This window comes from Halichoeres trimaculatus, unplaced genomic scaffold (genome assembly GCF_033239565.1).
Source record: "Halichoeres trimaculatus isolate MK-OKI-2021-1 unplaced genomic scaffold, fHalTri1.1 fHalTri1_scaffold_5, whole genome shotgun sequence".
NCBI classification, from domain to species: domain Eukaryota; kingdom Metazoa; phylum Chordata; class Actinopteri; order Labriformes; family Labridae; genus Halichoeres; species Halichoeres trimaculatus.
Window position 1 is genome coordinate 38044811 of NW_027437183.1, and position 26229 is coordinate 38071039.

At 42.8% G+C, this 26229-nt stretch overlaps 1 protein-coding gene across 3 annotated transcripts; it reads left to right on the forward strand.

The window, feature by feature from the left end:
* The first annotated feature begins 27 nt into the window (after window positions 1–27).
* On the forward strand, window positions 28–25138 carry zfr (zinc finger RNA binding protein). 3 transcript variants are annotated; one of them, XM_074669587.1, is made up of 20 exons: window positions 28–167; window positions 336–417; window positions 4200–4482; window positions 4592–4730; window positions 5360–5584; window positions 5973–6211; window positions 6324–6527; window positions 6928–7249; window positions 10281–10471; window positions 10555–10674; window positions 10918–11063; window positions 11149–11305; window positions 11410–11627; window positions 11816–11966; window positions 15035–15176; window positions 18624–18721; window positions 19549–19644; window positions 21501–21612; window positions 22537–22634; window positions 22875–25138. In XM_074669587.1, the coding sequence occupies exons 1-20, from the start codon at window positions 131–133 to the stop codon at window positions 23055–23057; spliced, it is 3243 nt and encodes a 1080-aa protein (XP_074525688.1). In that variant the 5' UTR covers window positions 28–130; the 3' UTR covers window positions 23058–25138. The 3 variants fall into 3 exon arrangements, with proteins under 3 accessions (XP_074525688.1, XP_074525689.1, XP_074525690.1); XM_074669588.1 differs by having other exon boundaries at window positions 11410–11618; XM_074669589.1 differs by lacking the exons at window positions 18624–18721; window positions 21501–21612; window positions 22537–22634; window positions 22875–25138.
* Window positions 25139–26229: the final 1091 nt, after the last annotated feature.

Below are 26229 nucleotides of genomic sequence, written 5' to 3' on the forward strand. Positions count from 1 at the left end.
GGGTTTATTTGATTTAAGTTGAGGAAACAAACATCGCATCGCGCATGCGTAGACACGGCCTTTCCGGGACCGATATGAAATGTAAGCAAGCTGCTCTGCAGTGAGGGCGTCGAGAGAAACTACGAAACCAATGATTCCCATATGTCCAGTTGTCTCCTTCACCTATGGTGAGTATTTGTACAGCAGCGAGCCTGTCCCACACAGATGAAGAAGCTGCCTTCATTAACGTGAAGTGACTCCGAGATGGTACGGGTTATGGTTAGTCCTTGGAGCGCTCGGTTGAGCCTCCTGCTAATAGTTAGCTTAGCATCATCCTGTGTATCTGTCCTCCGCAGTGCCCGGCCGGCTCGGTGAAGATGCCAAAATGGCTACCGGCAATTACTTTGGATTTACCCACGGTGCTGCCGCCCAGTATAGGTAAGAGACCCGACACGCGGGAAATTGGTGTGTAAGGTATGCTATGTGATGGTGATGAACACTGATCTCAGACGACGGTGATGGAGGCTGTCCAGCTCCCGCAGATGCTATTGTTGAACTGGGGGAGGGGGCGGGTATCCCTCCGCTGCTGCAGTGAGCCGTCGGAGGAGGACTGGAGAATAATCTGCGTTAGAAACCTGAGTAGACTGAACACCCGTTGACCTGCTGGTTTATATGCTTAACTTCTTCTGCTTTTAAGCCTGTATTCTCCCTCGGACATGATGTCCAGACCCTGTCCACCTCGGGCTCCCTGACATCGCTAAGACCAGACTAACCAGTTAAGCTCAATAAAAATCCCTCTTACCACATACTGCATGACAGCTTCCTTGCACCTTTTCTCCAGATGAATGCAGTCCGTCTAAAGGTCATAATCTGTACAGTTATCAGGCTGAAAAAATAAAGCAGAGACGCCAGAATCAGAAAGTTTTAGAGAACAGAAAAATAGAGGAGGGACAAAAATAAGATTCTGAAGCTCAGAGAGCCAACCAACTGTTTTTGAATGATGCTGTGTCCAGAGTCAACTTGGATATCAGATTTCTTTACCTGTCCGAACAGTGGATAGGGCCATGAACACAGTGGGTCGGTGATATCAAGTGTAAAATGGTTTTGCGGGCTGCATCTGGCCTGCGGGCAATGAGACAGTGTTATAGGGATGGACTGATCTTACTCTGTAGGTCCTGATATTAATATTAATACTTGGGCTTTAGTACCAGCTGATCGTCGTACTGTAATCCATTCTGGTACCAGTATTAATTAATTTTCTCTAATCCTCAGTGTATAGGATCAAAATTATATGTCAACTTCAGGCTTATTCAAGCTTTTTTAAACCAACGTTATATTATTTCATGGGGTTTTAAATGTGTAAAAGTAAAGTGAGTAAATCTTCTACACTAACAGGAATTATGATTTAGTAGTGACCTTTAGCAGTGGATAAGTAAGGAGTTAAACTTATATTCAGAGTTGTTGGTGAAACAGGTAATGGAAGTCCAAACTGAAGTAATCTTTAGTGATGTCTCCATCCTGGTTTTTATCCTGCTTTAATCATCAGATCAGGGCCACTCTTGGCATTTTTTAATCAACAGTGATGACTGCATTTTAGTGGATCCTCTGGTTGTGCCCAGGGAGTGAGAACTCTTTGTGTGTCTGTGAGCAGGTGGGATCTGTGATGCTGCTGCAGGGGAGATGGGAGATCAGCTGGAGGAGTTGATTGGCTCCTCAAAGATCCTGACACCACGGTCATTGTTAGGACTGCATGTCTTCATATCAGGCTGGTGGTGGCAGCAAGCATTGTTCAATGACAGCAGCAGAACTCTTACTCTTGACTTCCAAACTGTTACATTGTGTTATCAATTGCTGGTTTGTTTGATACCTGTCCGCTGATAAATGCGGGTGATGGGGGTGGAATTTTGTAGATTCTAATGGCAACACTAGTGGAACAGGATATCATTAGCATGAGTGCATGAAGAAGTGGGAGCAAAGACTGCTACAGCCGTTCCCGTGCTCCAGACCCAAAAAGAAACTTAGACCCAGTGGCTTGATATCAGGCTGGGATGAAGGGACGAAGGATCTAAAACTGGCCCTGTGCATGAGAGAAGTTGAGCTAGAGACAAAAACTTGAGCGGTTGAGCTCATGCGTCTCTGTAGCAATGGAGCTGGAAAGGGCTCCCTATATGTCCCCACCACTGTCTCCGAACATTTGGGTGTGAGTGAGCACATTGCTTTGATGACATGAACAGACATAGAAGTTGATTTTTGTTTCAATGCCTTTGAGCGCATTGTAGCAACTTTAAGATCCAGTACCTGATACCAGGATGGGATCAGTGCATCCCACGTGTTACCACATGACCTCTGTTTCTGTTGCTCTGGAATAATACAACAGAACCTGTCCTGTGCTGATAAAAGTGTCCCTTATGTGATACATGTATAGTGGACAAGGCTTTTGTTGGACTCAGTGCCTCTTGTTGCAATACCTTGAGGTGGTATGGGGGAGGGTTGGCTCTTTTTCCTCCACAAAGCATTATTCTTTTAATGTTTCTGTGCACCATGTTAAAATACAAACATGATGCGATCTGCTGATCATCAAGGGAGTCTGATGAGAAGCCTTGCCTTAAACATCACCTGGATTCGGTCCAAGGGGCTGTTAGGAGTTCTAGACCTTCTGCCCTGCCCAGTGCCCACACAGGTTGAACTTTTTTATTACACTGCGTTTATGAAAGCCGATGGTTATTCTGAGGCTTAAACTTAGGACTTTGAATATGCCATGCGCACGCACACACATGCACAGTAAAAATTTCACATGGTCGCGTTCGTGCGACTGCATATATCTTAATGCTCCTCTTTCACAGTCACTGTACAAGACATTGTGGATTGAATCTCCCTCTCTGTCACTGGCTCAGTCAGTCTCCTCCACCTGAACTCTGTCCTGTTCTGAACTGTTTAATAAAGTCTATGGTTCTGAAGAGAGAGCGTCACCGCGTACACGTGCAGCGCGTATGCGCATCACACACTGAAGACGGACAGAACTTCACAACGACACGCGTTTCACTATTTTCGAGTCAGTCTTCCTCTTATAGTGGTAAGATTCACGCTGCTCTAAACTTTCCTTATTGAAGAGGATGCTACGTTAAAGCATGCCAGAGCTTATGTTAGATAGAGAGATCAGGGCAACCACAGGATGAATTAACCTTTTTAAACCAGTAAAAGAGTGACTCGTGACATGTCATGTCAACATGAAAAAAAGGAAAACAAAAACGAAGAAAAAAAGAAAACAGCTGAGGCTCCGATAGACTTTTTCTTAACAAGTGCTGCACATTTATCTGTCTCTGTCTCTGAGGTGTCCTGCAGCGTCTTTGGATCAAACCAACTAAGAGAGAGGGGGGTGGATGGTTTTTGAGTTTCGAAATAACGCCCAAGTACAGGACTTGCTCTGACTTAGAAAAATATTAGAGATCACAGGCGCATACTTAAAGTTGGGGGATGATCAGCAGAAATCACAAGCCAGGAGAACAGTGGGGGAAAGAGTTAAAAAATGGGAGACTTCCTCCATATTCAGGAGTGTTGGCAGCCTGCCAGCTCTCTGGATCGGTAAAAGTGAGTTCATGTATGACACAGACTGACAAAGACTAAAATAAAGACATTTTATCTATCATGTTAGGTGATTTCAGTAAATTCAAAGAATTTTAGTAGTTGTTTAATGAAAAGCCTCGTTTTTATTTTTTATTTCAATAAAAATGTGCTGTTAACCAAAATAACCCTGCATGTTTTGTTGTCGTCCTTTAAAGTTACATAAAACAAATAACCTGTTTTGTCAACTAGTGCTTGTTGCAAACTTCATATATCCAATAAAAATATTTAGCAAAATCATAGCTACAGTCCCCCCATTATTTGAAGCATTAACACGTATTTATGTAGTTCACCTGCTGTAATGCCTTGATTTTAGAGAAGTTAGTACACAGTAACTGCCATTAAAGCAGTGGTACTTATGACTGGCATAGAGATTTCTGTTGGTTTCGGCCAAGAATTTTAATTTTGGTGCATCCCTAATTTTTTATTCTGTTTCATTTCAAATGTAAAAACTGAGCAGATCCACAGCTGAACTGCTGATGCCGAATTTTAGACAGTGTGTAAAAGTTCTTCATGTTTCCCGCAAATGAAAACTATCAGTGTTTGGTACCTCCCTAACCCTGATCTCACATGTTGTCCTGTGGATGTTTGTGTTTTAGTCAGCAGCCAGCAGCTGGGGTAGCGTACACTCATCCCACCACAGTGGCCAGTTACACTGTTCATCAAGCTCCTGTGGCGGCTCATACCGTGGCTGCAGCCTACGCCCCCACAGCGGCCACTGTTGCGGTAGCGAGGCCTGCGCCCGTCGCTGTGGCAGCTGCTGCTACTGCTGCTGCCTATGGAGGGTACCAGCCGACACACGCCACCACCGACTATGGCTACGCTCAGCGGCAGCCTGAAGTTCCTCCACCACCTCCTCCAGCCACGTCTCAGAACTACCAGGTACCCTAAAACCTTTACCCACAGAGGACATCAGGTTTATTTTCCAGGACAATGCAGCTAACCCTTGTTCTCTTCTTCTTCCTCTGCTCCCTCTCCTCCTCCTCCTCAGGACTCATACTCATACGTTCGCTCCACAGCTCCTGCTGTAGCCTATGACAGTAAACAGTACTACCAGCAGCCCACTGCTACAGCTGCTGTTGCTGCTGCACAGCCACAACCCAGCGTGGCTGAGTCCTACTACCAGACAGGTAAACACACACTCTGGAGTCATGACAGTTCAGTGCTAACCAACTTTAAAAGAGCTGTTTGTAAGATCCCAGTGGGCTAACAGAGTTTTAGCCATTAGCATGCTTGCTGTTGACTGGCTACAGCACATTTGCAAAAGCCACATCAAAAATGCAAAAGCATCAACATGAATGCAATTTGCATTCATATTTTTGCTTTTGCAAATCGACTGACACCTACCAGCCACCGTAAATTTGTAAATGGCTGCACACAGAGACCAACTTCATCTTCCACTCTTCTGCTAAAGCCTGAACTATTTGCTTAAGCTAATTCAGCGTATACCCCAAAATGAAGATGGCTCTAGTTTTTCACTTAGTTCTGATCCAGTTGCCAGTGTGATTCTCTACATGATAGGTCTCCCCCTTCAGTTGATGATTCGTACTCCTCACATTAACTCCGGCCCCTTAAAATACCCTCCTCATATTAATGCATAGGCCTTGCATGTTTCTCTTTGTGAGATTCTTATAAAAATATGACACAGTGCTTGGCATTGTTCCTCAGTCACTTGTCCTGCCAACAGTTATCATTTGTTGTTTTTGAGACAGTTTCATAAAGTTGCTGTTTGAAACTTGATGTCTTTCATCTTTTTCAGCCCCTAAACCAGGATACAGTCAAGGTGTGACATCATATACACAGAGCCAGCAGACTCGCCAGGTGACCGTGATAAAGCGAGCAGCCCCCAGTCCAGCCTCCTCCACCTTCTCCATCTACCCAGTGACCTCCACGGTCCAGCCTGTGGCAGCTGCTGCTGCTGCTTCTGTGGTCCCTTCTTACTCCCAGAGCCCCACATACAGCACCAACGCAGTCACATACTCAGGTAACACCTGTCACTACATTCACCACAACTCAAAGAAGTGTTCAGACATTTGTTGTTTGAAAACCACATGTGTTTTATTAGTCTGGCTTTTACTTGCTGTTAGGATTTTTTAAATGATAGAGTCATCATTACCAACACAAAGGCAGATGTGGAAGAAAAGGGAATCACAGGCTGTCACGGGCCGTTACAGGCTGTTAGAGTTAAGTGTGCAGACATGATGGGGGATTTAGCTTCTAATGTGTGTAATTCAGATTATGCTGATCTTAAACCCAGTGTTAGAATTAGCAGTAAGCTAAACTGAGATGGTGTGGAGGAAGTATTTATCATCTTAGCTGGAGTTTTTGAAATGAGAGGGCAGGTTTTCAGCTGTATCTTTATTTCTGTCCAGGAACATCTTACTCTGGCTACGAGGCAGCAGTTTACTCTGCAGCCTCCACCTACTACCAACAGCAGCAGCAGCAGCAGAAGCAAGCGGTGGCAGCTGTGGCAGCTACAGCAGCATGGACTGGGAACACATTCACGAAGAAACCCCCCTTCCAGAGTAAACAGCTTCGTCCCAAACAGCCACCCAAACCCCCTCAGATCCACTACTGTGATGTCTGCAAAATCAGCTGTGCTGGCCCTCAGGTGAGTTCAATACAGCATGCAGGGACATGAGTGTCTGCCTACACACACTTTTGACATCAGTTTTAGTTCACAGGATTAATGTAACATGTGCCTCTCTGTCTGAAAACATTAGACTTATAAGGAGCATCTAGAGGGTCAGAAGCACAAGAAAAAGGAGGCAGCTCTCAAAGTTTCTCAGAGCAGCACCAGCAGCGGGAGCAGTGGAGGAGTTTTGGCTCGAAATGCTCAGAATCAGCTCCGCTGTGAACTTTGCGACGTTTCTTGCACCGGTGCTGACGCCTATGCTGCACATATCCGAGGAGCCAAACACCAGAAGGTAAGAGCTGTGTGGAGCTGCTCTCTTTGTGTTTGAGTCATAGATACACTTTATCTTGACTTGTTCTTCAAAGGTTCACAGCTTTGAGCTCACCCTTTGGTTTTCTTCTTTCACTGGGTGCCAAGTTGTTGCATCCCAACTCTCCACAGCGACAAATGAACGTGATTTGTTTTTGACTTTCACTTTCGCTTTTCTGCTCACTCTCTCATTAATATAGCGATTTAGAGGAGAAATCAGGATATCGAGATATATATATCGTATATCCAGATATAGCCTAAAAATATTGAGATATTGGATTTTGGCCATATCGTGCAGCCCTAACGTGATGCTGCATGTGATGCTGTGTGAATTTGACCTGCTCATGTCGTATGGTTTTGTATTTGTGATCTGTTCTCTGCAGGTTGTGAAGCTTCACACCAAACTGGGAAAGCCCATCCCCTCCACTGAGCCCAGTATGGTCACGCAGACGTCGTCCTCTACCACAGCAGCTCCCAGCAAGACCACCACAGCATCCCTGAACAGTTCTAGCTCCTCCAGCTCCCTGTGTGGCTCTGCCTCTTCCTCCTCCACAGCCTGCACATCCAGCGCCTCCTGCTTGAAATCTGTAAACATCGTCAGCAGCGGTGTGGGAGGGGTCAAGAACCTGCTGGCCAGCAGCCTCTCTGCTGGGAGCTCCGCCTCTGCTGGAAAGAAAGTCAACACACCCAAGATCAACTTTGTTGGTAAGTACCTGTTTGCTGATTGTAAAACCCTTCAGACAGTATTTTAACATTATTTTTACTTTAAGTTAGTAATTGTAATAAATCAATCCAACTGTCACTCCTGCCCATCACTGTCTTTACCAAGATCTTTTTCAAAAAGTCACAATGACGGTAAGATAAATCATCTTCATGTTAACCTGTGAAGATGTTCAGAGCCTCCTCTCCTGCTGTCAGTTTGTCTCTCTGCAGACGGGGGGGGGCTGTGTCTCACCCAGGAAACAGGGCTCTGAGAGATATGGACCTTGTAGTTGTTATTCGATCTGTTGGTGAGTGACAGTGACCTGTTAGTGGTGGAGCTAGCTGCTGTGACCCAGAGAGCAGAATAAATACAAGTTTACATGCTCGTGTCTGTGCAGGAACAAAAGTGATGCAAATAAAGTTTTGACGTTTAAATCACAGAGATTAATTGCTGCTACCTATGAAAACTGCAGGCGTGGACCAGCTCACCTCTGGTTCATATGACACTGTCTGTGACTAGGGCTGCTTACCCAACTTAACTTCTTGTATGGCACAGACTGAAACGCTTTGGTAGTACCAACTTTCAAAACATGCCTTGCCTTTCAGCGCCAAATTTCAGCGCTGAATCATGTGATCAAGATCTGATAATGCCTCTGGTGATTGGCTGTAAAATTACATGGCATGCAGCTTATTGCCAACTTAGTGACTTTTCAGACCACTCTAGTGACAAATTCAACGGCTTTTCTGGAGTTTGGAGACTAATGTGAAAGCATGTATTGATCTCCAGCACACCCTGTTTCTCAACACTGCTTCTCTGAGCACCATGCTGAGCCCCTCCCCTATCAAAAACACTGGCTCCTGTCTTCCTCACTAACGCAGCAGTTCCTCTAAGGGGCCGTTTACACGACAATGGTTTTAGGGTGAAACGCAAAAGTTTTGTTGCGTTTTAGCCTCACGTTTACACGGAAACGGCGTTTCAGCCGACCTAAAACGAAAAACTTCTGAAAACTCTCTCCAGAGTGGGATTTTTTCTGAAACACTGCCAAAATTGTTGCCGTGCAAACAGTAAGCCGGCGTTTTCAGGGGAAACGCTGATGTCACACTGCGCCTCATGCGAGAGCATACAACAGGACAACAGCACTGTTGTTACTATCCTTGTGAACTACCGTGTTGTGCTTGTGCTGCTCAATCTGCTGAATCTGTTGACTGTCTTCATACAAAATGTGCATCTGTTGCTCTACTTTTGCACTTAGTATTCCCCAATACACCAGATGATCGTCTCAACTCTACTTTGGTGGAGATCTCCTCGAAGCTGCTTCTGGACAAGACAGTTATAACACCACCTGCAGGCCTGGCATGCTTACTACAGCCTTTTCAGTCCCTCTGTGTTTCCATGTAAACGCAGATTTTTTTCGCTGCGTTTTTGCTGCGTTTTAGAGTTTTCAGGTGAAGCGTTGTCGTGTTAACGGGGCCTAAGTGCCCAGTCAAACTGGCCATCCATACCGTGCTCAAGCACGCTCCAACCCTAATGTCCAGATCATTTGGCCAGTGTGACCACAAGTGGGCTGTGCACTGGCAAGGAGAATCAGCAGAAGAAGAAAGTTCATTGACAATTAAAAACACAATTAAGGTGCACTCAGCAGATACTGAGCTCTCACTTATCTGCAACTGTTATTTTGCACAGGGAAATTATTTGTTGTTTTATTATGATTTTAAAAGAAAACTGCTCAGAGTGAAAAAATACTACAGTGGAAAAATAAAACTAATGATTTGTACCATAATGTTTTATGTTATTTTCTTTCTATTAAAACTGATGTTATACGATTGGTATTGAAAAAAGTTTTGTCCAGGGAGCCAGTGTGGAAGTGAAGGAATTGGTATCGGTACAGGTATCTAGGAATGGGAATCAAAAACCGGTTCTTGTTGAGAATCTATAGGAAATGTTTCAATCCATCAACATCATTAATCTTTGTGCTAAAGGATTTCCTTTATTGAGTCTTTACATTACACTGGGGCTGCCAGACCTTACATCAACTAGTCTGCCATAGCTATCTTAGCTTAGCAGATAACAGTTCCCAAGAAAACTTTGATTCAAGATTTTCAGCTTGAAGTTTTATTAAACAACTGAACTCACACAGAAGTGAAATTACTCTGCCACAGTAGGTTCCTATTCAATACATTCAACATGTTATACATCTCCTTATTACCAAAAACTATACAACCAAATAGTGCTAGCTTGATGCTAACGTATATTGGAAATTGCACTGATATGCTAGCAGTTTGCACACACCGGTATAACGTTGGCTTCAGAATAAAATTTTAACTTTCATCACAGAAGCACATCAAAGTCACTCTTTGTAAACAACACCAAAAACTCCAAATGTCAAACACTAACAGGTAAGTGAAAGTAAAGTTATGTGCAGGCTCATGGCTGGCTTCATAACTACGGCAAGGTTCCAAACAACTTAGAATAATGCTATAACCGCTTCCAGACACTAGATGGCCTACTTCAGCCAATAACATATGAGAAAACAAGTCATAAATGTCACGACAAGCAGCTTTTACTCGTTTTTAATTTATTTACGTCCAGAGATATCCAGATCTTGTGACCAATTCCACATTTATTCACTGATAAACTCGATTAAAAGTTGTTGACAGAAAAAACCTGTAAAGCTCCTTTTTTGTACAAAGAAAATTTGCATCACTGGAGAAATTTATAAGGGAATCGATAAAAAAAATTAGATTGATGAGCAGAATCAACAAGGGCATTGGTATCAATAAAATCTTATCCATACACATCCCTACAGATATCAAAAGGTTTTGATTGATACCCAGCCCTGTTTGTGACTCACTGTTCTGATGTGATGGTCAGTGTGCGTGCAGTGACACAAGATCTGCCCAAAGTACGTTTTAGGCACCCTGCAGCCCCCCCAATCACAACATTGGGTGCCCCCAGGGGGCGCCTTCCTCAGTTTGAGCACCACTGTATTAGGAGAGCACGTGTGATTATAACTTGTGATATTTTTCATTGCAGGTGGAAATAAGCTACAGACCACAGTGAAGATGGACGAAGGCAGAGTGGAGGCCAAAGCAGAGTCTAAACCTGCAGGCCTCTCTACAGGTCTTCAGGACCCAAAGAGCGATATCTCAGATTCTCTGTCTACATCAGCTCTGGCTGCTCTGCAGAGTGACGTCCAGCCGGTCGGTCATGACTATGTTGAAGAAGTAAGTGTAGATGGAGTGGGTGTACACTTCAGATAGTCAAGGCTTACTCAAGCAGGAGTTTAATGTGTGAAACTGGTCTCTAGGTTCGAAATGATGAAGGCAAAGTCATCCGCTTCCACTGCAAGCTGTGTGAATGTAGTTTCAACGATCCCAACGCGAAGGAGATGCACCTGAAAGGAAGACGACACCGCCTCCAATACAAGGTCATTGTTAGCTTCAGTTACCTTAAGCATTCACCTTGGCTCTCAGAGACTAGATTCATAAAAATATTTACACCATCACATCCCTGAAATCCTTTATCACCTTTGAGATGTGGCTTCCATCAAGATCTCACACTCAAAGCCTTTTAGATGGGTCCACTGTGCATCAACAAACTGCTTCATGTCCCCAATATCCTCCACACCAGTGGGATAAATAACATTTTACTTGACTTGGCTTTACTTTAGAAAAAGGTGAACCCAGATCTGCAGGTGGAGGTCAAACCAAGCATCAGGGCGAGAAAGATACAGGAGGAGAAGATGAGGAAGCAGATGCAGAAAGAGGAGTACTGGAGAAGAAGAGAGGAGGAGGAGCGTTGGAGGATGGAGATGCGGTGAGCTCATTATTAATGTGAAGCAGGACAATCAGTTCGTATAAAATGTCTGTGAGAGCACATGTTGATCTCATCTCATCTTCAGGCGTTATGAGGAAGACATGTACTGGAGGCGCATGGAGGAGGAGCAGCACCACTGGGATGATCGACGCCGCCTCCCAGATGGAGGGTATCCTCAAGGGCCTCCTGGTCTCCTGGGAGTTCGGCCTGGCATGCCTGGTCTGCAGCCTCAGGGCCCCGTGGTGGGTTTTGTGTTTGTGGAGTGACTGTAATGTATTACAGACACAAAGAGCTGAAGCTGCAGCCAGAAACAGTCTTTCCTGATTTGGTCCTTTTTCTGCTCCAGCCTCCTCGTCGCCCCGACTCCTCAGATGATCGGTACGTCATGACCAAACATGCAGCGATTTATCCCTCTGAGGATGAGCTCCAGTCCATCCAGAAGATCGTGTCCATCACAGAGCGCGCCCTGAAACTGGTCTCTGACATTATCACTGACCAGGACAAGGAAAACGAAGAGGACAAGGATAAAGAGAAGAAGGATGTGGCCAAAGACAGGTGTGAGATGTGGGTCTCTTTATTTCTTTAATCTAACGCACATTGTCTCACAGCTGATTATCACACTGTTTTCACTGTTTCTCTTTGAGTGTTGCTGCATGAAATCTTAAAGTTTCTGAAGTTTTACATTGTTATTGATTCTCCAGATTGATGACATGATCTCTTGTTGTCTCCTCTTCCTCTTGGGGCTATCCCAGGGCTCTGAAGGGCGTGATGAGGGTGGGAGTCCTGGCCAAAGGTCTACTGCTTCGTGGGGACAAGAATGTAAACCTGGTGCTGCTCTGCTCTGAGAAACCCACCAAGAGCCTCCTGACCCGCATCGTGGAGCACCTTCCCAAACAGCTCACAGTACTGTCTACACACAGCACCACACCACAGTGCACAAACCAGGGCTGGGCATTTCATGCAAAAGAACTATTCTATATTTGCTCGTAACCATTCCAGAATTATTCAAAGATTGTCCACTGGCAAGCCGCCGCCCACCCACATACACTGTTATGCTCTGCATGTCGATCATTACACATACTTGGGTGACGAAGCCTAATGTTGACTGATCTACAGACAGCACCGCACTTTCCGCTGCATGTCTCAGATGGCTGTACAGAGTTGTTGATGACGTGTGATATGCTAGACTAACCTCATAGAGTTTGCACTGCACCTCAGTTTTCATTTTTGAGCCTCTCCTCATTCTTGTTTAGGCTGTAAATCAGGGGTAGGCAACCCAGGGCACGGTGCCATGGCTGGCACGTGGGGCTGTTTATGTCGGCACGCAAAGAAAAATTACAATGAGGCAGAATGAAATGATGAGATAAGTAGATAAATAATAACAAAATTATTGTGTTATTGTCTATTAAACACTTTAAATACTCTCAAGTAAAATGTAATAATTAACATTGATAATAAATTGAAATCATGACGTTACAAGTGTGGAAATGCAACATATAAGTGTGTCACAGCAAATCTCTTAGGAGTTCAGTCTGCTAGCTCGCAATCCCATCCATTTAGCAGTGTAACCATGGCAAACAAACCACGTTCCAGTCGTTCTTTCCAGCATAGCTAGACCAGGGAGTATGGATTTATTCCCAGAGGAGATCTGGTGATATTCACCCTTTGCTATGAGAGTGTGGTGTGTAGGACATCATTAAAAACAGCGTTGTGCTAAACACACATTTAAGATGTTCTGTACTGTTAAAGACCAAGCAACGAAGGGAAATTACACCATCTCTCACTGCACAGCGAGGGTTGGAAAACCGTTCACTGAAGGGGAATACATAAAGGAGACTTTACTATCAAATGCCCAAGTTTCATTTGATTGACTGCCAAATAAAGATACAGATATGTTGAGAAGCAAATGGATGTCCCTTTTAGCAGGAACTGGAGAAAGGCTTGTTAGTGAAATGGCAGAAAATGTGTCCCAGCAGCAAACTCCTGCGCTCAAAGCTGCTCTGGATTTTAGCGTGGCTATGGATGAAAGTGTTAACGCCAATGATGTCTCACGCCTGTCCATTGTGGCAAGATACAGCAATGGAAGACAGATGAGGGAGGAACTCTGTTGTGAGCATGTTTAGATACTGCAAAACTACTTCAAAAACAGATCATTTACAAACGATTTTATGAAAGAACTAAGTATTGGCACTTCCGGCATAAGTTTACTTTAAAGCTATGGTCTACGATCTGAAACCCAGTTTGGCTGATGAGACATATTTGAAAAACGCAGCCTCACTCACCCCTCCCCTCTGTGTTCCAAGATCCAGCCCCCCAGCTCATATCGCCCTCTTCGCCTCCTAACAACACGCCCCGTCTGACAGAGCAAGAAGCCAGCCGGCAGAAAATGTAACAAACAACACAGTCACCCTCCTTGTAACACACAGTGGTAGCTTTTTCAATTAGACCGGCGCGATCAAAACCATGAATTATTTGGCGAAGCAGGTCTGGCGTTGCCACTACCAGCTGATCAGAGCAGAGCAGACTGTGGTTGAGGCTTTACCTTTCTTGGCGTGTCTTCACCAGCTCAGTTTACAATGCCAAAGATGTGTGGCTAACTTATGCTAAAATCCATTGACAGAGCCGACCCGTTCCGACCAGCAGCGTTCAGTCATTAGCCAGTACAGGCACAGACTAACCAGAGTTATTCAGCTGACAAAGGTAAACAAAGTTATTACCTGTTGCGGCTGTTTGCCAGCTGATAGGTGAAGCGCAGCCTCGGTTTCCCCGTGACGCACACAACACACAGCCAAACTCCGCTAAGATTTCTGTAGTTTTTAAGGAAGCACTCACCAGAGCAGGTAGGCACCTGTATCCACCCTGGAGCGGTCCAGGTGGGTTTTTAAGTAGTTCAACACAAGTTCGGCTACAGTGGGAGTAGTAGTATCCACTGTTAAAGCTAATTAGTTTGTGTTTAGCCCTATGTGTAACTGCGGCGCGCCCGTCCTGTCAGCTGGTTTGTGTGCACGTTAATTGCTCAGCTGTGTCGAATCAAGCAGGAGGAAAGGAGACGGTAAATGTGAGCAGGTCAGATCAGTTCGGGTTTCTCATCAAGCTATCTACTGAGCTGTGTGTGGACCAAAATCCAAGAGCTGAATGGACAGCCAGTAAGATCACATTTATTTTTTTTGTGGATACAGCAAGGCACTTGTTGTGGGGGAGAAATGTTTCTGATTGTGTTGGATCCATGGCCGCTAGTGAGGAAATTAGAGAAAGTGATTATTTTTCCGCCTGAAAGGTCAAACTGAGTGTTTCACTGTTCAACAGAAACTCAGCTGTCTTGGCGTCAGTCGTCATCTCTGGCTCCATGACGCTTGGGTAGCTGAGCAGCTAGCTGATGTGAGAGAGGTAGTGGGGAAGGACGAGGTGGGACCATGGGCATGACGGTGCGAAGCAAGGGATATGGATTGGATGGACTCACGTACCTCTTTTTGGTCTTTATATTGTGTAGATTGGACCATAGGACCATAACAGCCCTATAACAGGTGTTATTAAGATGCACAAAGCTTCCAAATCGTAGACCATAGCTTTAGTAAGTAACATGAGTCATGTTAAAGGTTGCCTACGCCTACTGTAAAGCTCCAGCCTGTTGAATCCTGGTCTGGTTCCTTTCATTATGTCAGTTTGTTGCCTTAGTCAAGTTAAATATGAACTGGTTTGGACACGGTTTGTTTTATTTTGAAAGTTTTAGACGGTTCCTGTGCACAACTTCCTGTCCTGCTTGACCTGTTTTTTTTGTGAAACTGACACAGCTAACAGTTTAGGCATCCGACATAAAATTGTAACCTGCTGCAGACATGGTCACATGAACTATTTGATTTTTTCAATGTTAATGACTCTTCCAGTATTCTGAAATCATTGCCCACCCCTAGCAGAAACTTTATCCATCAGATTCTGTGGAGTCCATTTCCCTCTGAATCTGTCTCCTCCAGGTCGTAACGCCTGAGAAATACGAGGTGAAGGGCTCTGTCCAGGAAGCTGCCATCATTCTGACTTCCTGCACCGAGCCAAAGATGCAAGTGACGATCACGCTGACCTCGCCTGTCATCAGAGAGGAGACGGGTCGGGATGGAGGTTGGAGACCCCCTCACAGCCCTATCCTGTGCACTTCTTTTCTTGCCTTTCTGCTCTCTCTCTCTCTCTCTCTGTAAAATCAGTTTCTATATGTTGGTTGAATCCCTGAAGAGCAGTGTCCTGCTGGCACGCCACAAACATGGTTTTGTTGGGCTTTAAATGTGATCATCCTGGAAACTTGCTCTCCATTTGTGATTCGTTTTAGAAATCAAAAAATGGCCGAGCATCCACGGAGTGTAAGCTCATCAGAACTTGAGTTGTGGTTTTTCTGCAGGGTTTGCAGTATTTTACACAGATGTTTCTCTTTGATGGCTCAAACTTTAGATTGCAATCATATATATTTTGATAAAACAGCAGCGTTAGATCATTTTTTGACTGATTTGACTCCAGACCCCATACTTTTTTTTCTTTTCCCATTTTTCTCTTTTAAACAACGTGGTTCAGATCTCTGTGATCACAAAGAAGGAAGAAGAAAGTGCCAGCAGTTCTGCTCTTAGGCTTTTTGCTCTGTAACTCCTTCCTCTCAAGTACCCTCTTTATCCTTTAAACAAAGCATGATCAGTGTTTGCATTGTGTTAAGTCTAGTTATTCCCAGGTGAGATTCTATTTTGTTTCCTGTGTTCCAGGAGATTCTGTTTCCATTTGCTCAAAGCCAGAACCAACAGGAGACATGCATTACTGTTTCTTTTCTCCAAGGTTTCCTTATGACGAGGAGACAAAAAAGAGACCAGACCATAAAAAATATCAGTCATCAGGAGACAGTTCTCTTCCTCAACTTTTAATCTGGCCTCATGTGAACCAAACTATTTCAAAGCTTCTCTGAAAACCAGATTTGGCAGAAAACTAGACGTAAATTTTCACAGGAAACAAATCTTCCTTCTGTGTACTGGTGAACAGTTCACCTTGCTGAGGTCCCCTGGTCCTAAAGTGCTCCCCTGAGTTGATTTTTATGATCCTTCACACTCACACACACACACACACACACACACACACACACACACACACACACACACACACACACACGCACACACGCACACACACACACACACACACACACACACACACACCTACACACACACCTGACTCTGATTGGGCCTATTAGGAGATTGACTTCAGATCTGTTTGGCAAAAAATGAAAGTTTTTATGTTTCGATTTCACTGAAAATAGAAAGATGAGGACCATTTTTTGTTTTGAGTGAATTGAAAATATGAAAACAAACTATATTTATATCTTATTTTTAAAGCTGATCATCTCAAACTATTCTTAGGGGAGTATTGTTCAGGTAAGAAAGCTGTGACAGAGGAATCTTTGGTTGGACCTGAGTACAGCCTCTTGATTGTTGGGGTCTTATTCCAACCTGCTGATGTTAGGTATGCATGCAGTGATATCCTAACCCCTTTTGTTTGCTGGTAGTTCTCATGTTTTTTTCTCTTCTTCAGCACCCATTGCTTTCTCCTCTTTATATCTGTAGTGACATTTACCAGTCCAGAACAAAGAGCCCTTTACTTCTTCAAGCAAAAAGAAAAAAAAACACATACTTGTGTCCTATCAGAGGTTAAGCAGGGCCTGACAGCTTCGGAAGGATTTTTGACCAAGGTTTTCTCACATCCCAAAAACTTTGCCACACCTACTACTGCCATGCCACTTTTTTATCAGGTCATTCTTTAGTAATCACTTTCCTATTTTCTTTCTCTTCACCAACTGCAAATCAGAATAAGTTCAGACCAAAGATCTGCAACAAGAACAAAACAATGGGAGCGCTTGCTGTGTAATGTTGCAGTAGTTTTAATGGTCCTGCTTCAGGTTTAAGACGCCAGTTCAAACAGCCGAACACATTTGTTGGTACATTTCAATACGTACTTTACTGACAATGCTCCACTTCTTTACTTTCCCAGAATATCCAGCACTTTGTGATTAACTTCACTTCAAGCAGCAATCTGCAAACGACTGTGAGTTAAGAAAAAAAGACAAGCAAAGATGCTAAAGGCTCAAACACAAGCTAAAGGCTAAAATAGAACTTGAGGCCAATACACAAGCTAACACAGGCCAAAGGGTAAAACACGGGCTTGAAGGCAAAAGGCCAAAACATGAGCTAAACTCCAAAACAAAGGCTTATGGCTATAACACAGTTTAGAGGCTAAAACACAAGCTAGTAGTTAAAACACAAGCTAAAGGCCAAAACACAAGGCAGGAACGGGGGCTAAGGCTGGTTGAGAGGCTAAAGGTAGAAAACACAAACTAAAAGCTAAATTCAGAACTAAAGGCGTAAACACAAGCTTGAGGCTAAAACACAAGCATGAGGCTAATACAGGCATTAGAGGCTAAATGAGAGGCTAGAGGCTAAAACACAAGCTTAAAGCTAGACTGATAAAGGTTGCTTGTTGTCAGGTTTCAAAGCGTAGCTCAACCTAACTGTTGCTAAATACCTCACGTTTTGGCGTTGTATCTGGTAAAAAAGTTATTTTGAACAAAGAAAAGTAGAGTTAAAAAGAAGATCTGATCTTCGTCTATTTCCAAAACAAAGTCTTCACCACAGTGTGCGCGAGACTCCGTCCGGGCCAAAGGGTGGCACTGCAGTCTCTGGCAATCAGCTCCCTGGTCCACCTTTTTGTGTTAAGTCTCAGTTTCACTGTAAAGAGTAAGATCCATGGATGCTTTTCTTTTGCTCCTTCAATGGTATGAAGCTGAGAATGAAGTAGATGTTTATCTTTTTCCTGTCGACACCTGATTGGTCAATGAACGTGAATAACTTTCTTCTTTGGAGATTTTGTTATTAAAAAAAAAAGTCTGTCCTCAATTGCATCTTGGGTAATTTTGGTGACGGTTACATGAACTGGTCACTTCATCTTCTTTAAAATGCTGAGAGCTTCACATGATACAGAGAGCAGACCAGGTCTCAGTGAGTGGTATAATGTAAACTGATGGCCTGTAAATCATTGGAGAGCAGCGGAGAGTGTAGTTAAAAGTGCCTTCATTGCAAATCTTTGGTCTAAACTGGACTTGAAAATAATTATTGCCCAAAAATCCTCCTCTGTCCTTGAGATTGAGGGGAAAAACCTTCTGTTCATGCTGCTACAGGAGGCAGTGAGAAGCTTTACAGCTCAGTCACCTGATAAAATGGCATTGGCTTCCAGAGATCAGTGAGACAAACACATTTAACGTAGCTGCAGACACATCAGTCTAACTGTGTTCATTGTTGAGTCAGTAAATTCACTCTTTTTCTACAGAATATAATGGCTTAACATCTGGTACACTGTTCTGTATCTCTCCACTTTGTGTCGGCCTCTGTAGTCAGTTTCTCCATGTTGATAACCTGTTCACAAATTTCAAAACAAGAAAAGAAAAACACTGGTATGTGTGGCAATGTGTTTGTTCTCTGCCAGCTTTGCTGACCTGGTCAAACACCCGTTCCTCATCACCACTTGACACTTGAAATCCATTTTTAGATGTAACCTCGGGTATGGTGAAAGACCCAGCGGACGTCTTGGACAGGCAAAAATGCCTTGACGCTCTGGCTGCTCTGCGCCACGCTAAGTGGTTCCAGGTTCGGAACATCATTTTACTTTCTTATTGTAGCCTTATGAGATGCATTTTTTATTTGTTTATTCATTTATTTGTGTTTCACACATTTGGTTTTCATTTTATAACAAAGAAGAAAACTATTACTCTTTAAAGAGAAAAATAAATATATTCAAGGATGCCAAACATAACAACAAGGATCTGATTAATGTCCATCACATGTGTGCAATGTATAAATCTTAATTTAACCTGAAAAACTTTTCTTAACCAAATAACTGGCATCCTTGTATTCCCTTTTCAATTGTCCATGTAGTTACATGTGATTCCATAAGGCTGCACAATAACTTGCACAGAGTTGTGCCATCCAGAAGTGCTTTCATGTTTGTATTGTTTTTACTCTGTATATATAGTTGAATGGGGATTGAGAGAAAAAAGAACATCTGAGTAGTTTCCTGTGCTCATGCTCTCGAAGCACGAGCACAGGCAAAGTAAAGCAGATTTCTTTGGCTCTTTCAGTCCCTATACTCCTCTCAGGTGGACTCTTGTACTCTTAAGTACCTGTTAGTCAGAACCTGAAGAAACCTGGGGTCAGGGTTTAGAAGATGGCAAGAAACGTGCTCCTTTCTTGTGCATCTTGCAAACTTTGAACTCCCTTACTAACTGTGAGGTACAAGACTACTGGGAATGGCAGCTGATTGCAAACTCTTCTGGCTCATTTGCATCTCAAAGCATACTCAAGCTTCCATTATACACAGTAGTGTTTGGACCTCTGTGGCAGAACTGATTAAGCTGTTTGGTCCATCTCCTGTCACCTGTGTGTTACTGTATAACCTGACTCTATTGCATCAAAAGGCTAGAGCCAACGGACTTCAGTCCTGTGTGATCATCATTCGCATCCTGAGAGACCTCTGTCAGAGAGTCCCCACCTGGTCGCCCTTTCCCGGATGGGTGAGTGAACAGGCTATGCTAACACACCTTAGCCTGAGTGAGCTGTGTTGCTCTATGAAGTCTCTTCCCTGAATATGATATCGACTAACAAAATGTGGTGCTTGATGTTGGCATTGCAAGTCCTCCATCCTTAACTGAAGAGTCCACTTAAAGTGATACTCCGGGATGGAACAAGTTGGGTCCTATCACAAGGTTAAGGGCAGAAATTACCCCTACAGCAGTGTAGAGCCTTATTTAGCGGTGTTTTTGTGTGAAAGTAACGCGCTGAGAATTCTCTAAATAAAGTGTGAATGCAGACCGATATCAGATTTTTTCTGTGGGAGTCCGTTTATTTGTGTTTTTGGTCAAGTAAAATATGGCCCCGTCTGAGTGCAGAGGAAACCGGCAGAGGAGCAGGGAGGGGGTGTTTGGTGCGAGCGCCCTGGGCTTCTGCTGCACAAAAACACTGCTGTAGGGGTCATTTCTGCCCTAAACCTTGTGATAGGACCCAACTTGTTCCATCCCGGAGTATCACTTTAAGGCAGTGTTTCTCAAAGTGGGGTCCCAGGACCCCCCAGGGGTCTGTGACCATAGCTAGGGGGTCAATGAAATAATTCAAAAATGTGAGTAAACGTGTGCTATATCACTAAAAAAGCATACCAACAAACTGGGATCTCTTGTACCAATAAAAGCAGCTATTTTTTTCTAAAACTCTCACCAAATTTAATTTTGTGCAATGGGATCAATACTCATATGATTGTGAAATGTTTATCACTTCATAGTTCACAACTATTAAAAAAATACAAACCAAAAAACCACCTTTGTGCAGTGGTGTGCACAAACTTTTTAAAGAGCAGGGGCAAAAAAAAATTAAAAAGACTCTTACAGTGTGTTTTTGCTACCCAAAAGGAAGTTTATCATATTTGAACCATTTTAAATGTTGCCTAATTCTATCGTTGTAAAATACTACATTGTATATGATTACATAGCATTTATCATTGCTACAATAATGAGGGGTCCTTGGAAAAATGTGTAACCTGAAAGGGCTCCATGGTCTAAAAAAGTTTGAGAACCCCTGACTCAAGGAGTATGCTGTGCCTGAGCATGTTATACATGCAGTCAGTCCAACCGGCCAAACAGGATGGACTTTGGGGTTGAAGCGTGCTTGGGCACAGTTAAGTTAGCCAGTGTGACTGCACCCTTAGGGCTTTTTGGTAGTTGTGTCGGGGGGTTAGGGTCCCTGCAATGAGATGATGACAGTAGACAGTAGGAGTGGGAGAAAAAAGCTCAATGTACAATACATCAGGATTATTTTGTTTGACAATATCAAAACTGGGATTCTTTGTCAAAAAAATCTCTTTTTTTTCAAATACTTCATTTCAGTCTTTGTTTATAAAATTGATTGGAAAAAAGTTACCACTTTCCTCCTGCAGAGGGTGAAATGTTTCTCTCTGATTCACATGATGTGTGTTTAATGGAAAAATATGGCTCCTGGTATAGTCTGTAGACATTATCATCATCATCATCATTTAACTTTTTCCCATGGTCTGGTGTTAAAAAAGGAAACTAAAAATTGTAAATATCAAAGAATTGCAACTTGAGTCGTAGCAGCACCCCAAAAATCATAAAAGAATTGAATGGAGAGAATAGCACATCATCCCAGCCCTAATAGACAGTATGAGAGATAAACAGATTTCAGATCTATTAAACAGACAAGTATAAATTCTGTCCAAATATATATCTTATATCTCTTATTTTAGAGCTGTTTCTGAGCATTCAGAGTTCTCTGTGGAACTATCTTCCTATGGGAAGAACCATTTGACTTACTTGACCGATCAGGGATCCTCATTAACATTTCCTCTGTGCTCTGTGTCCAGGCCATGGAGCTGCTGGTAGAGAAAGCCATCAGTAGTGCCTCAGCCCCCCTCAGCCCCGGTGACGCACTGAGAAGAGTCTTTGAATGTATTTCCTCTGGGATTTTACTCCCTGGTAAGAGTCGTTTTGTTTCTTTTCACAGTGAGTGGGAGTACTACACTGCACTTCCTGACTGCTTTTAGAATAAAATTTTATTTGTCATTGCAACAAGTGCAACCAAATTAATCCTATCATCATTAATCCTATCATCACTAGTAGAAACTTTCTCTTATAAGCATTATAAGCTTGATTTAGAGTGTTATGATCAGCTGAGCAGCTGTTCTCTGTGCACTGAGAGAATATTCATTGTGTGCCCCTGTTTGTCTCTGAGGTCATTCACATCAGCTCAGAAGAGGGCAAACAAGTCATGACACACACCATGACCTGAGGGGCTTTATTTACCATCATTAATCTACTCCTTACATGATAGCACTGTGTGGCCATGCCTCACTGAAAAACGGATAGAAAGATCCCACATGCATGTATTCAGATGACTCTGACATGTTAACATGCACCTGGTGAAGCATGAAGGAGTTTCATAGGTGTTACTGCATGTCCTGGTGCTAAACCTCAAAAAGCAGAAACCAACCACTGACAGGACTACTAACAACCAATGAAGTGTAAGCTAGTTTTTAATGTGCGTGTAGATCTAGATGAACTAGTAAGCTGATTTTTATTGTGCATGTTGATTCAGGGGAAACATGTTAGCCAGTTTTATAATGTGTGCTAATCCAGAGGAACACGTTAGCTAGTTTTTAATGTGCGTGTTGATTCAGAGGAAACATGTTAGCCAGTTTTATAAAGTGTGTGTTAATCCAGAGGAACACGTTAGCTAGTTTTTAATGTGCGTGTTGGTCCAGAGGAAACACGTTACCTAGTATTTCATGTGTTTGTTGCTCCACAGGAAACAAGTTAGCTAGTTTTTAATGTGTGTGTTGATCCAGAAGAGACATGTTACCAATTCCAAACTTGTTTTGCTGAATGAATTGTTTCCAACAGGAGGACCTGGACTGTTGGATCCCTGTGAAAAGAAGCCGTTGGATACTCTGATCCCCATGAGAGAACAGCAGAGAGAGGACATCACCTCCAGTGCCCAGGTACTCACTTGTCAAAGATACAAAGAAAGATGAGCCGGGGTTCATCCTGCTATGTAATTTGATGTTAGAGGACACATTACCAACCAGGTCCCATGAGAGGCTGATCAGATTGTACAGCCAGCTCCCCCTTGGTAAAGTTCAAGCTGAAATGCTCCTGGACTTAGAGAAGTTTACCTCTGGTTGTGTTGCTGGAGTGATGACTTCAGAGCTCTGAAATGTCCCTCTTCTTCCTCTGTACAGTTTGCTCTGAGGCTGCTGGCTTTCCGTCAGATCCACAAAGTTTTGGGTATGGACCCTCTACCGCAGACCAACCCTCGTTTCAACATCCGCAACAGCCGGAAGCGGCGCCGCGACAACAGCGATGGGACAGACAGCTTTGAAGGCGAAGGCAAAAAAGACAAGAAGGATTACGACAGTTTCTAAGGCCGTCTTCACTCCTGAATCTGAATAATACTAACATGTTGTAAACACTGTCTGTGTGCTGGCTGAGCTCCAGTCAAGCTGTTTCTGTGTTTCTCCTTTTAAGCTACAGACAAACCACAGACGTGCCAGCTGATGTTCTCTTTTAGTTTTAGGTTTCTCAGAGCTGCCCCTGTTCGATGTGTCCCATCTGACCTGGTGTGCTGCTCACTGCTGCTCCTCTCTGAAGCATTTGTTTGGTTTTAAGTTGTTTTTAGAGGAAGGTGGAGCTCACAGGATCAAACAGCTGGTTCCCCCTGCAGCACGGAGTAGAAGTGATTCATTCTGATGCCTTCATTTGTCTGTAGAGCTGCACCCAGAGGTGGACTGTATGCTTTTTCTTTTCATTATGAATAATGTGCTTCATGCTAAGTGACGTGTGATGCTGTGGTCCTGTTCCGTATCAACGCTAGGCTACACTAAAGATAAAAAGACCTGTGAGGCATTGCACAAACATTCAGAAGAACTTTAACTGTGGATAGACTTTTGTTGAGTAGTGAGCTGTCAGCCCTAAATGTACTTTGTCTCTTCATTTTCACCAGTATTTGTATAATCTTAAATAGATAAAGGCGCTTCAGTTCGCCATGTTCACCTAGAGTACTGTCATAGATTTCCTTGTTAAGAAGGAACTGTATGGGCCCACTTGCCTGTTGAGTTAGGTGCTAAATTAATTTTAATACTGGAAGCAGATATCATGACTTGAAATAAGAGGAGAGTACAGTACAGACGAGAATAAATTTAAGGTCAAACCAAACGGTGAAGTCTCAGTAGGGATGTTAAAACCCAAAGTTTCATTCCACAATGTCCCTGACAGCTGTCCCCCTGGATAGAGATCTGAGACTGAGAAGGTTCGTGTTTGATTCACTGGATCTTTCATCTGTTGACTGAACACTCACACTCATGCAGATTTTGAGGCTTGCTCCATCGTCAGGTTCAGGCTTTCAAATATCTAAACCATCACGCGCTGGAGAGCTCTCATTCAGACCTTTTTTTAATCATCAGACTTTCTTGCATCACCTGCTCATACTTCATAACAAGCGTACCAACCTTCTGCAGCCCGGTTGTCTTTCACCTCTTGACCAAATGTAAACCGAGTGAGCATCAACAGTTAATGAAGAACCTTTAGCATGACCTAGCCAAAGGACTCCTGTACCTGTCTGGAGTCCAGTGTGGGGTTTCTCCTTTAATTTATTGCCTGTCTGTAGTTCCCTTTTTGTTGTGGCTCCTGTTGTGAATGCTTGCTGTGCCCTGCTCTCTGCTCTGAATATTCCAGTAGAAGCAGAATAAATACATTTCCAGATTTAAGACCCCATCTCCTCTGTCTGTTTTGGTTTGGCTTCAGTTAAAAGTGGTTTGGGTTCAGGTAAAGTTCCTTAAAGGGAAGAAACACTAAGTAAAATCACATCAGTGTTTTACCGCAAGAACTTTTTGATATCCATTTATCTTCTGTCTTACAGTACATACTCGTGTATTTTTACTCACTATTCAGATCGAAAATATGAACAGAGGAAATGAGCAAACAGCATAAAAGACTTCCTCAGGTTCAGTTTGGCTTTTGGTTGTGGTGTGCCAACCCAAGATTTCCCCATCTGGCCACCTCTTTGAAAAAATTCTAGCTAATGCTTAGCATTGGGACGGTCTGGGGATTCCCGGGTCAATTATCTCTTGTTACTTTCTTTTTTTGCTTTTTAAAATGTTCTAACTTGTGTTATAAACCTCTTTATGACACTCAACCATCATTTGAGAATGCAACACAAACATACCCATACTGCCACCCTGTGGTCCAAAGAAGCAACTGTTTACAAATCATTCAACATACATACATTCATACATTTTCCGAACGGCTTATCCTGTTCAGGGTTGCAGGTCATTCAACACACAGTCATGGAGAAATTTATTAGACCACCCTTGTTTTCTTCTACTTTTGCTTCATTTTGATGCCCGGTACCACTTAATGATAACGACAAACTCATCTCATAAGAGTTGTGAGGCTGATACCTCACCATTTTCCACGGTTTTCCTGATAATAACCAAAATCACTGAGGTCCGTACATTAATAGCTATGGCACTGTTCCGCCAAAAACTGAGCTTTCAGACTGTCCATGTTTTGTTTTTTTTGTTGTTTGTTTTGTTTTTTTTTGTATGTTTTAGTGACATTAAACACACAGGAGTCAATACTTGATAGTATAACCATTGTTTTTAATGACTGCAGCCATGTGTTTGGTGTGCTCTCCACCAGCAGGGGGGGGCAATTAATAAAGAAACAAGAATTAACAATAATATTTTAAATTTGTAGCATGAGGTTACAGTTTTAGCAGTCTTTTTTTTTTTGTTACAAGAGTTTGCTGATGTCGGAATATAGAGTTCTGACTCTTTTTTAAAGGCACAAAAATAGTTTTTGTTCTTTAAAACCTTGCATATATGAACTTTATATCAAGACAGACAAAAAGGCATCAACATTAAATAATACAAACACATTTCAGATTGAGCAAAGTCAATCATTAGTAAAGCAACATTTCAACAGAAAGTGCAATGAAATAGTTGCATAAACATAAAGTGAAAGAAAAGGAGACCATAGGCTTTAGATACAACTTAAATAGATATAAATATGATAACTCAGAGATAACTTCAAGCAGATTAAAGTCATTCAATAATGGCTTTCTTATTTTCAACACATTTCAAAGATTTCCCTAAGAGTCTCCCCTTCTTCTTCCAATAATCAAAATTGGGCTCAGTTTTAAAGTACCTGCATTTGTGGATTAAAAAAAAAAATCTGAGTAAAATCAAAGAATTAACAGGCTCCAAGTTTCCATCTGAAACAAAAATACCAAACTTAATATCTTTACCTGACAATGGCAAAATTTTAACCCATTTAGAGTGAATCCAGCTCCTCACATTAATCCAGAATGCATGGGACACTTTATATTAAAATGAATAAATAAATAAATGATCAATTTTTTCACTGCTTTGTCACAAAACGTGCAGCTATTCTTCTCAAAATTAAATCTCGTATATAAAAATTGTTTTGTAGAATAAACTTTATTAAAGATTTTTAAATTGAGTTCCTTCACTTTTGGAGGTTATGAAATATAGACTGTGTGGTTTTAATGTGGAAATCAAGAACCGGAAGCTGTCT